The sequence below is a fragment of the Chaetodon auriga genome, chromosome 7 (assembly GCF_051107435.1).
Source record: "Chaetodon auriga isolate fChaAug3 chromosome 7, fChaAug3.hap1, whole genome shotgun sequence".
Lineage (NCBI taxonomy): Eukaryota > Metazoa > Chordata > Actinopteri > Chaetodontiformes > Chaetodontidae > Chaetodon > Chaetodon auriga.
In genome coordinates, this window is record NC_135080.1 from 23,522,860 (window position 1) to 23,535,236 (window position 12,377).

The following is a 12,377-nucleotide window of genomic DNA, read 5'->3' on the forward strand; positions in this document are numbered from 1 at the left end:
ATCGTCTTGTTTATATATTGTGTTATATTTTTTAACAATTGCTATTATTCTATGTTACTTATATTTTAAGAATTGCTCTCATCCGTATTCTTCTTTGTTGTACATATTTTGGGGTGTCTGTATGTTTAAACTGCTGCTGCTACAGAACAATTTCCCAAATTGGAATCAATAAAATAACGTCTATGGCACTTTTCGACAGAATCAGATTTATCTGTTGTCATAGAAGATCTATTTATCTGTATATACTCACTCACACACACACACACGCACACACACACACACACACGCGCGCGCACGCACGCACGCACACACACACACACACACACACACACACACACACACACACACAGATATATATATATAATGGCACGAACAACTTTATTTGCTTTAACTATTTATTCCTGTTGAAAGACATTATTGATTTCCGTTTTGCCTTGGATTTTTTAACAAGCATTGTAGTAACTTGTCAGTAGCTTTTATACTGAAAGTAATAGCCGGAAGTTGTTCCTGTCATTGAGGGGGTTTGACATTCATACATCACATGATATTCTATTCAGTCGTTTTACTAAGAAATTATCCCGAGCTACAGTGTTTGTACAGAGGCCGCTTGTGTGGATTTTTAACTGTTTTCATCACTACGTGTAAGGACTGCTCATTTGGATGTGCAGGTTTACTACGCTGGTTTAAACTATTTTTGTTGATAGCGAAAGTACTTCTTTCCTACTCTGCTATGTAGCTACTAGCTGTCGTCAATCAGGACGCGTCACTGACTTCCTAGAAAAACATAGGAACCGTTCATTAACATCTGGGAGACGGGCAGCGGAGCGGTCAGCTGCAGTGACAGCTCTCTCCGCCATTATTCACAGCACTCTATGAAGTTGTGAAGCTTGCGCCCAGGCAGGTTTCACTATGTCAGAGCGGACTCCTCTTCTCCACTACCGCCTCTCCACCAGCGTCAATGAATCCGAGCTGCAGCCACCTCCGGCCGGGCAGGCCCTGGAGCAGCACCCGGGCAGCCCGAGGCAGAGGTCTGCCCATCAACGGCAACCAAAGAAACTGTCCATCTTCTTCGGGGTGGTGATCCCTACCTTGCTGTCAATGTTCAGCGTGGTAGTTTTTCTCAGAATAGGTGAGTGCTGATGACGTGAATAACAGAGGTACGCCAACACAAAGATAAACCAAACCCCATTCAAAATACTTACATTTTAAGATTCCCCCGCTTGTCACTGAAGGCACATAGTATATAACAATACTTTGAGCTTTTTAGGAGCCCCTGGTGAATGCGGTATGCAAGCCAGTCAAATATGATTGAGTAATATCAACTTTAATGCACTCAATCCTCTGTCTGAATTACAGTGTAGGGCTCTTGTGAACATTGTGAACCCATTCAATAAGTAGATTTTATTGAAAGTAAATGTGTGCTTGATGAAGTGATATGAAGAATCCATTAAAAGCTTTCATTCCTTTTAATTTCTGTCATCCATTTCCTACTGGTTACGAAGGAGATTTATGCTTACAGGTAGTCAGCTAAGGTTTGGCACACACCTGCACGTAAAACCTGGGTTTTATTTCCGTTTTCGTCCTCTGTCAACCCTGTGGTACCAGTGTGTTAACTAGTCTGAGTAACTTTGATTTGATTTGATTTGATTTGATTTGAATAAATTAAGCTTAAATCTACAAAGTGAGTGTATGGATTCATAGTATGTTCATACATTGAGCTCCAAATCTCACCTGTATCCTGAAAGGAGGTTGAGTTCCCCCTTTCGGCCGTAGAGCTTCTCCTTCCTTATGTACATTTCTTGGGTAAGAATAAAATGTTTGACCTGACTTTTCTTTAGTTTTGAACGTTATGCATAACCACATTTCTCTTGAAAACTTTTCAAATGTGTTCCAAACAAAAACAAAAACCCTATTCTTGAGGTTTGTGTAACAATTTGACCAGTCCAACTGGTTCCTCTCTGGCATGGAGGCATAAGCTTCAGGTTAATTACCATTTTCCTCAAAGCATCATCATCAGTATGAAAGTGTACCTTCCTGGTTTCTATCTATTGTTGTGGTGACACGAGGCCCACTTCATTTAAAGGAAAGATTTCTTTTTTGTTGTTTTTCATTTCGAGTACTGTGTAAGTCTTTGACTTAAACGGCTGAAATAAGCAAATTGAATCCATGTTGACGCACTGATTTCACGTGAAAAAATGCAAGTATGAAACTGATAATCAATGTCATGCAACAGTTGAACATGTCTACTGTCACAGCCTGTAGAAGAGGCTGCAGACAGCTGAGATCATCTTCTCTCATGTCTCTCTGCTCTGGCTGTGTGGGTGTTTTTCTCCCTCTTCCACCTCCAAGTTGTTTTCTAACTCTCTCTCATTTTGCCCCCTCCCCTACCCCCACGGTCTCATGAGATGTCAGCTGCTGTGCCATGAACACACATAGAGTATACTCACACACACACACACACACACACACACACACACATGCACATACTCACATGGACACACATAGTAGCTGTCTGTTTAGCACTTTACACTACTATTCTTACACTGTAGCATGTCGGTCTATACAGGAACTAACAGTGGTTTCATGGTGGATATGAAACTACTGAACGTTTACCAGCTGTGAAAGCCTCTCCATACATGTGGATGAAGACATGTTGCTGGATAAGGTTTTAAAATCAAACATGGCCTCACATATTCCAGTACATCAAGTTATGTTTTCATGGTGTTTAAAGTCAAAGCATCGTGTCGGAATTTGCTTAAAACTACCATTGAGCTAAAAAATCTTCACCTATTTGAACATATTCCAGGAGATTTTACTTCAGATGCTTTGCAATCACGTGACATCCAGATAAAAACAGACCATAAAAGCAGCAATATTATGCTGTTAGTCACAGTCCCTGATGGTATAAACATCACAGTAGTAGAAAGGAGGGATGATGTGGAAAATGTGTCCAACATGGTCTAAAACGCCACTCATATCCACTCCCGCACTTTGATTGGATGTGCATGACTTTGCTTATGAAGATGAGAGATTTTAGTTATTTTAATCAACTGTTGCTGGCATCTGGTCTAGTTTTGCCACATAACGTGTATCCATGCTCTGTATAAAAGAGCTGAACGTAACAAAGTCTGCACTGAGTGTATTGAATGAATGATTTCAGACAAATTACCCAGATTAAAATAAACTTGTAACCGGGCGAACTGCTGTGCTTTTAACTTTAAGCAGCACCACAAACTACAGCCTCTAAAATGATGCAAAATGGAATGTCTTGAACCTTTTCATCTTGTACAGGCAGAGTCGGAGAGACCTTGTATCTTATCAATCTAACATCACACATTTCCAAAACATTCAAGCTGCCTCTGCTGGTCTCTCCTAACTGATTTAGGAGCTGTGTTAAATGATTAGGACTTAAGACCAAGTCTGAAAACTTCATGCCTGGCACTTCCAGGCTGCTTTCACAAACCTGATTCCTTTTTTCTTTTTGTTGTCTTTGTTAAATTATTTTTTGTGCAACACTTAATTAGAACCACAGGCTCCAGTGTTGTAAAGACACGGACGGGAGACTTGAATCACTTTCAACACGTGATCCCAGTTTCACTTTGAGACAGCATGGACCGTTGTGATGAGCCATTTTGTGCACTGGCCACTTTCATTTTTCTTTCTTACAACATTTTGAGAAATGAATTAATCATAAAGCACAGTTCTTCCTCTTTCACGGGGAGTGCTCACGTCCCCTGCGGGTGTGGGCTCTTCCTGGCATCGTTTAACTTCCCCCTTCGACCACACTGACGGTACTGCCAGGGCCAAAGTTCTGCTTTCGAGCAGCTGACCAGGTGCTCACTGGTTGGTCTCATTGTGTTTGTTTTTTCCCTAACTAGGCTTCGTGGTGGGACAGTCCGGACTGTACCAAGCTATTGCCATGTTTCTGGTGGCCTACTTCATTATCAGCATGACTGTTCTGTCAGTCTGTGCCATCTCCACCAATGGAGCCCTGGATGCCGGGGGAGCCTATTGTATCCTTTTCACACATGCACCATCGTGACATTTGCATGTGACAGTCAGCGTAGTATCAATAATATTGTCTGTGGCCAAGATATCAAGAACACACACTTGTCATACCCCTTTGCTATACCAAATATATACAAGCTGTCCTTATTTGAGCATTGTGTTAGGGAATATCTGCTGCTTTGTCTGTGACACTGAATGGAGAGGGATATGTCTATTAACTGCAGTATAGGACACTGTTTGCTGCTTTAGACAGATGCCAGTGTGCTTTGTTTTCCAGGAGGTTGTAAGTGATCTCAGAACAGGCCATCTTCATCATTTGAAGTTGAAACACATGCATTAATGTGTACAGTACACTTAGACACGCGCACAGTAAACAGCTTTGTCCTCTTGGCATTCAGTTTTGGCAGATGTGACCTCCTGTAGATGATTTATCCAAAAGTAATACATTAAACATCCATCAGCTGCAGTCAGTGGTGCTGTCTCCAAAAATGATCATTTTCCCATCTGTCATAAAGTTTTAATTGTGGCATGGGCTCAGAAATGGAGTTGGATGAAAGTAATCTGTGTTCTTCTATCTACACACACTATTATAGTTCTTGGTTGGACTGTTTTGAGTGTGTTCCTTGATCATATCCTTTACCCTCAGCAATAACAACTGGGTTAATCATTGACAACACTAAAGTATTAGAATGACCTATCTCTGACCATCACTGTGCATTTTTTTCATGCCAGCCTAGCCTTAACAAAGACTAAAAGGGACTTTTTGGTTCAAAAGAAATCCCTTGATGGCAAGACTGAAGCAAAGTTCAGTAATTTTATGAGATCATTTGAGTCACACAGCTGTAACTGCTCTTTAAATGACAGGGTTGAACATTTCAATAAGACCATGTCATCTGCTTTAAATGCTTTTGCTCCTCTAAAGTTTGAAAAGAGGTCAACAGACAGAATCTCCCCATAGTTAAACAATAGCAGGGGTAATGAGAGGAAGAGAATCTGTCGAGTAGCTGCAAGAAAATGGAGGAAAAGAAGCCATGACTGTCTATAACAAAGCCATGACTGTCTATGACAAAGCCATGCCTGTCTATGACCAAGCCATACATCTGGCAAGAAAGGATTTCTTCTCTAAGATTATTAAAGAGAATGCCGGGAACTCTGGGATATTATTCTCCACTATTGACCAGCTGCTCAGCACTGCCCCCACCAGTCCACAGCTCTCTGCATCAAACTGTAAAGAACTTGCGTCATTCTTCAATATCAAAATAAGCTCAATCAGAGACAGAATTAATGCTGAGCTGAACACAGATGAGCTCAACAAACCCTGTGAAAAAGATGTAAGTAGATAGTAATGCACTCACTAACTATAGGCCGATATCCAACTTTCCATTCGTCAGTAAGATACTGGAAAAGATAGTCTCAGTGCAAATTAAATTTTCTCTGTAAGAAAATAACATTCTGGTGGAGTTTCAGTCAGGTTTTAGAACAAACCACAGCACTGAAACTGATCTAACTACAATAACCAGCAACCTCAAACCAAAGGTCTCAGTTCTTCTCTTAGATCTAGTCTTGGAGATCATGCATCTCAGAAACATCATATGTTTTGGGCTTGCACAAGGCGGCTGCCTCGGTCCATTACTGGGTGACGTCATTAGAGAACACAATGTATGTTTCCATAGTTATGCAGATGACACACAATTGTACATCTGTGCTGAACCAAATGATGCTGCAGCTAGAGACTCCATCGCCAACTGTCTCTTGGCAATAAATAAGTGGATGAAAGTGTAAATGATGCCCTTGTTTCCAGTTTTTGTGCTAGTCTCAGTTAACTGTCTCTGGCTGTAGATGTATTCCCCAACATGTCAAAATATTCCTTAGACTTTTTTTCTTACCCGGACACCATGAGCTACGCCCTTGGAATGTACACCACCTCTCTTTTACCCAAACCGATTTCTAATCTTAACTAAAAGCAGATCCTTTGTAAAGGAGACAGCCATCGCCCTCATGCTCCTCAATACTGATTGGATTTTACAACAACAGAAATACAAAAACACACACACCTATTTCACATTGTATCCAACGAACAAGTGCACTTTGCCTTAACTTCACTCAGACATGATAAGCCGAGCGCTGGGGCCAGAATTTGGTGGCAGTATCGGCATCATGTTCTTCCTGGCCAATGTGTGCGGCAGCGCTCTGTATGTGCTGGGCCTGGTTGAAGCCATTGTGGCCACTTTTGGAGTGCCAGAAGGTTAGTTCAATTCTTTGTTTCAGTTTACAAACACAATTTTATATCTATTTAACTTACCACATATAACACACATTTTAACAGAGATGCAACATTGACAGTTAACACAGTTGGATTGATCCCTCCACCAACCTAAAACATCAGTCAGATTATAACTCATGTAATTAGCTCTCTGAATTACTTACTGTAGGTCATTTAGAGAGCATTATGTTCCTTCAATCCATCATTATATATGACTGCTCATCCTTTCTGAAGAAATGCTGACAAGATCTGAGGTGTGAACGAGTAGAACTGAATGAATATAAAGTAGGAAGTTTCTGTACAGTAACATAAAGCTCAGACAGTGTCCCCCGAGTAGATAAAGCTTAAAAAGTGGGGTGTTTGGTGTTGCGGGACAGTTACACTGAAGGTGCTGACATTATTGTTTATTCCTGTGAAAAGTTGTTTGTAGCTTCTGTGCTGGAACATTATTGTCTTGAACACATTCTGTCAATCATTTCTAAACATTAACAGATATTCTCCCTCATCCCTCCCCTCCTCACCCTCTGCCTCGACATCTTCACATCTCTAGATGGGACTTTGACAGCCTCCTCCTACCAGGTCCTGCCGTCGGGCTACTGGTGGTCTCTTCTTTATGCCACTGCCATTGCCCTGCTGTGCCTGCTGGTGTGCCTGGTAGGAGCCCACATCTACGCCAAGGCTACCTTCCTCATCTTTGTGGTTGTCATGTTTGTCCTGGGCACCATCTTCATCAGCTTCTTTGCCGTACGCCCTCGGACCATCGTCCTGCCCACTTTTGCCAACCCGTCAGCCAATGGAACGGGCCCCGTGTTTCCCACCACAGCCAACTTCACTGGTTTCAAGTTGGACACGCTGCTCGGGAACCTGCGGGGTAATGTGATGTGCTCATACCTAGCATGTTTGGGGATCCTTATTTGATCTTTGGTGTGTTAACTTTTTTTGTTCAGAGGACACACATCTTCACTGATCTCTAATTTTTTGTTGCACATGCTCTCTGATTCTAAAGGTCCATGGAAAACTGACCAAGCACTCCACTCTGTTTGCAGGGATTTATGTTCAAGCACATGATTACTAAGCTAACTGCTGTAACTCAGGCACGCAGTCAGGCACACGTGAGAGCTATTATACGTTCAAGCTTTGAATAATCCAAGAATCTGACTAAACAGAGCACAAACACACACAGAGACGTGTCAAAATATGATTTTACATGTAAATATGTCAAGAGAATATCATGTGTTCACAATTTCAAACTCTCATGATGGTTGCTGAATGTGTTTTGTTCCATTCTAAGGAGTAAAGGGGCCTGAGTGGAGTGGCAGTGCAATTCTACTTCTCTTGTTATTTTTAGATCCAGCACCCTGTGATTGAGTAGATGCTGCTCTGTAAACAACAGCAAAGATGTGTGTGCCTTTCTCAAACGCTGTAAAACATGATGGGGTTTGGTGGCGAGCAGGTACAGAGGAGTGTCTGCCAACAAACCAAATTGAACTTTCTGATGCTGACAGAAGCACAACTACAGTGACTTATCTGTGGCCTCTTACAGCTGACTACACCGTGGATTACACAACAGGAACTACGATGACTTTTGCCACCGTTTTTGCTGTTATGTTTAATGGCTGCACCGGCATCATGGCTGGTTCCAACATGTCAGGTGGGTGAGGGCATGTTGCATGTATGTTTTTTTTGTGTGTGTGTAAGAGACCTGATTACTTTTATATGAACACTCAGTAAGCCTGCCTGTCTACCAGGTGAACTGAAGAACCCAAGCTATTCCATCCCCCGCGGCACCATCACAGCCGTCATCTTCACCTTCATCATCTACAATCTGCTCTCCGTACTGGTGGCTTGCTCCTGTGACCGGTCAGTCACACACACACTCCTGTATATGCACACACTTAGGAGATGATTAGGGTGTTTTGCACTTGTGTTGAACTCCAGGAACTTTCTGAGAAACATTAATTTATGCTCTTTATCTTTCCTTCATTTTCATCTAAGTGTCTTGGTTTTACACCTACTGTAATACATTCAATTATATCATTCACATCTACAAACAAACAAAAAGCAGTAAAACGGCCCATTATTGAATATTAAGCCACACAGATCTAAACAAGGTAATTAAACCTTGGGTTTGATAAGAGTACAAGTGCGGTGCTGTAGTAATAGATACAGCAGATGAAATCCAATACTCAGTGACTATCAGATAATGCAAACGCGGTTCATTTTCTGCTCCACCAAACAGAATTGGAGCATCAGGGGAGGCCAATTTCAAAACCATCTATTCCAAGTGAATGTTATCCAACACCAGGTGTCAGATAATCAATTTGAACAACTGCAGCGTGCCTGAAAGAAAGTGGACAAAATAATGGAAACGCATGACTGTGTGCAAGAATGACCAGTGTGGCTCCATTCAAGCCCCTTTCTGACGCTGACATTGATGATTGACAGCAATTTAGAGAGTCCGATCTGTTGTTTAGTATTCTGTTTGTTTGCACTTGTCTGTTTTATTCAAATGTGTAGCAATTACCGTTTAATGCGGCTCAAATACTCGTCTTTTTAAATGTTGGAGCAGTAGCAGCAATAGAGAAGAAAGTAAAGAGAGACTGGTCAGTCTACATTAAACAATGTTTCGTGCTTGCAGTCATCATTCATAAAGTCGTAGGAGCTAAATGTCCACTGCTACTGTCCACGACTTCCCTAGTGACTGATGAAGCTACAGCAGATTAAAGATTAAACAGTGAATTAGAATGACCTACTCTAAATCAGCGACTGGCTGAGGTTGCGGAATATTTTAATGCTTAAGCAGTTGTTCGGGCGAACTTGTGCAAGAATTTGAGAAAGGGCAACTGAGTAAAAGTGAGTGGGTGCTTATTATTATGTGCTTATGTGGATAATGGAATACACACAGATACTTTTATTAAGCACAGAATAGGTTATTATTTGTTTCTCAACCAACTATAATTTATGCATTTGCAATTTTTCTATGCTCTCAAAGTTAGTTATGCTAAGTCAGCATACCAGCATCTACCTTAGTGTTGGGCAGTGATACGGTGATGAGGTGTTTGAAAATAGCAACTGTGTCCATTTCATAGTACTTGTGTGTGTGTGTGCTACAGGCTCACCATCAGAGCCTGTGTTCACCACCACAGGCAAACTTGTTAGTGTGTTACATGGCTGTCTGAAGACTGAAAATGGAAATACGTTTGTTTTTCTGGCCAAAAACTGAGAATAGGCAGTCTGACGTTTCGGCGTTTGATGCCCATTTTCGTTCCTGCCAGATAACATGGAGACACTTTGTTGTCAATTTCATTCCGTTTGGTGAGAGTTAATGCCACGTCCTTACACTATTCTTTATTTACCTCAGGCTACCTGCTGTATTTGAACTCAAGTTGAAGTTTGCGGCTCCTTCAAAGTCCTCCAATATGATTTTTAATCAGCTGGTAATCCCGTATACTGCGGGAAATACATGGGGAAGTATCAAAAATTAGATACTGCCCAACCCTAATCTATCTTGAAAGCTGCATAGAAAAATGTCCAATGAAAATTTATAAATAGTCATGCAGTGTAATCCACAAGGCACAAGATATGGTGAAATATTCCTTTAATTGTTAGCATGCAGCTAACGAGTTATCAGGGACACAGGGATGACTTTGGTATCTGTGTCTTTGCTCGTAGGGTTAGAGCAGAGAACTCCTTGGCCTGACTTGCTATTTGCTTTTTCTCTTTATTGTCATCCCTCTCTCTCCATCAATCTTTTTCATTTCTGTCTTTTGCTGAGTGCCAGAGTTCAGTATTGATGTAACTCTAAAGCTGGTGTTGCCAATGTGCTAAACTGACATGACGGGCTATAAAAGAGCATCAAAGATCAATACTGCCATTATTTACCCTGCTGCACCGTCCTCTCTGCTGCCGCCTACCACACACACACTCACTGATAAGAGCCAGAGTTGCCTAACACACTGTCTCCACCTCTGCAGTACTCTATCATTACCCCTTGAATCACACATATTACTTGTACTTTATTGGTTGCTGTGTGCTCTTATATGGTTTCCATCTGTTGTAGATATCTAAAGTAGTTTACCTTGTAATAAAAAAGTGACTTATGTTGGGTGTAGTTATATGGTCATCAGTGAGGGCTAGAGGCAGTGTCAGTGTATTGAAGAGGGACCAAGTCAGCACTGTGGGGCGGATAGACTAGTAATAGAAATCATGTTTTGGTCTGAAAGACGTATCCACATATTGAGTCAGTTTAATGCCTGAACACTTCATGTTGCAGTTGAGAGTGTATGAAATCTCTAAGCGAGCTAGCAGAGAGGTCAACACGGCTAAAAGTATTGCATCAATATTTGAAATAGATAACTAAATGAACAGATAAACAGTTGAACAATAGATGGCTGAAAGTAAGAGATAAGAATTTTGCTATGTGTTACAGATTAATGGTTGAAATAGTTAAAATTATTCATCTTGGAATAGTAAGCTTAGCTAAAACAAGTGGATGAAATACATTCCTAAAAGAAAATTGTTGAGATAGTCAGCTATTAGTAATGGGTAAATTGTTAAAATAGATAGGGAAATAGCTAAATGCAATAGATTAATGGTTGAAATATTGAGTAAAAAAGTAAAAGCCATGAAAGATGCTTGGAATGTCCAACTCCTGCCAGTCCAAGTGGACGGAGTGCAAATGCAAACTTGACTAAACTGAACTACACATTATATAATTCATAGTGTTAAGTATGTTTAAAATGACAGGGCTGTGCGGAAACAGGGATCACACAAAAAGGCTGGGAACACTGACATGTACAAAATGTAGTGTAGACCAAGTGCATCTCCCCAGTAGATTTGGTCCCGTCAGCCTCCCCAGAAGTGCTTTTAAAGTCCATTGAGGTGAGGTATCACATAGCCACTGCCTGAGATCAAGTGTGTGTGTGTGTGTGTGTGTGTGTGTGTGTGTGTGTGTGTGTGTGTGTGTTATGTTTTATGTTTGCAGCTGTCACAGTTTCCCCACAGAAAAAATCAAATGGGAGCAGGTCAGTGGAGTCTGATCACAAGTGGTCACTGGAGACTCGTTTGATTTCCATTGTGAACTGCAGCTGCATCGAGACACAATCTGAACACATTACGTGTGTGAGCGGCATGTCTGGGCCTGTGCTTTTCCCAGTACTTGAACATCTCCCTCAAATTTATCAGTGGATTTTTGTTTTGTTCTGCAACATTCTTACTGATATCCGCCGACATGTGACATCACATCATGTGCATCATGCGTGCATGTGTGTGTGTGTGTGTGTGTGTGTGTGTGTGTGAGTGTGAGAAAGAGAGCTTATGCATCAGTGCATGCAAGGCTTCTGTGGAAATCTGGTCATATGACTTCATGGCTTACTGTACACTGGAAATGGAAGAGATTGTTGTTAATGGACGGGGTGGTAAAAGGGAACAGATTGGTGGGGGAGAAAGTGAAACACCAAGTTCCACAGAGCTGCGCAGACAGACAGCCAGCCAGCTGTGTGATTCAGAAAGACAGAGGATGTAAACATGGGGTGTAAAATCCTGTTTTATTGGTTTCTTGGCCAGGACTTCACTCCCTGTCTTATCTTCAGTATGCTCAGAGCCATTAGGTTTATTGAGGCTGACCAGAAGTGAACTGATATGAGTGTTATCTTGCGGGAGAAAATGTATAATCATTTCTCTGAAGCACTCAGAAAATTGGCACTGACGGGGTATTTCCTCATTGTGCACTTGTTTCTGTCTGACTTTGTGATTTTTGGCTGGTTAGTGTGAGTCAACAAGAAGAAAAGGTAGTCATTTTAAACTTGAACCAGCTATATTAATTGGAAAGATGCTGTTATATTTCTGTTTGTGTTTCTCATCTTGCGTTTTGCATAAACGAATCTCACCATGTGATAAAATCTTGTTGGCTGGAGTTTACTGCTTTCACTTCCCAGAGTGGTTGATTGTGCAATGTGGAAAATGCCACCAGACAATGTTTGACACCTAACTCAGAAGAGTGCACCCATTGACTGGCTGGCAACCACTATAGGGGATGATAAGTGGGCCAGTAGTGGCAATGACAGGCCTGACTAGTGAACAATCTATTTTAATATCCAGCTTTCAT

At 41.4% G+C, this 12,377-nt stretch overlaps 1 protein-coding gene across 1 annotated transcript in view; it reads left to right on the forward strand.

Annotated features, from left to right (window-relative positions):
• The first annotated feature begins 512 nt into the window (after positions 1 to 512).
• Positions 513 to 12,377, forward strand: part of LOC143323894 (solute carrier family 12 member 9) — a 60,929-nt gene continuing 49,064 nt past the window's right edge. The window contains exons 1-6 of the mRNA XM_076736060.1: positions 513 to 1,129; positions 3,879 to 4,013; positions 6,116 to 6,253; positions 6,822 to 7,142; positions 7,815 to 7,922; positions 8,020 to 8,131. Of these exons, the coding sequence (XP_076592175.1) occupies positions 910 to 1,129; positions 3,879 to 4,013; positions 6,116 to 6,253; positions 6,822 to 7,142; positions 7,815 to 7,922; positions 8,020 to 8,131 (1,034 nt within the window). The 5' untranslated portion in view covers positions 513 to 909. The remainder of the gene's footprint in view (positions 1,130 to 3,878; positions 4,014 to 6,115; positions 6,254 to 6,821; positions 7,143 to 7,814; positions 7,923 to 8,019; positions 8,132 to 12,377) is intronic.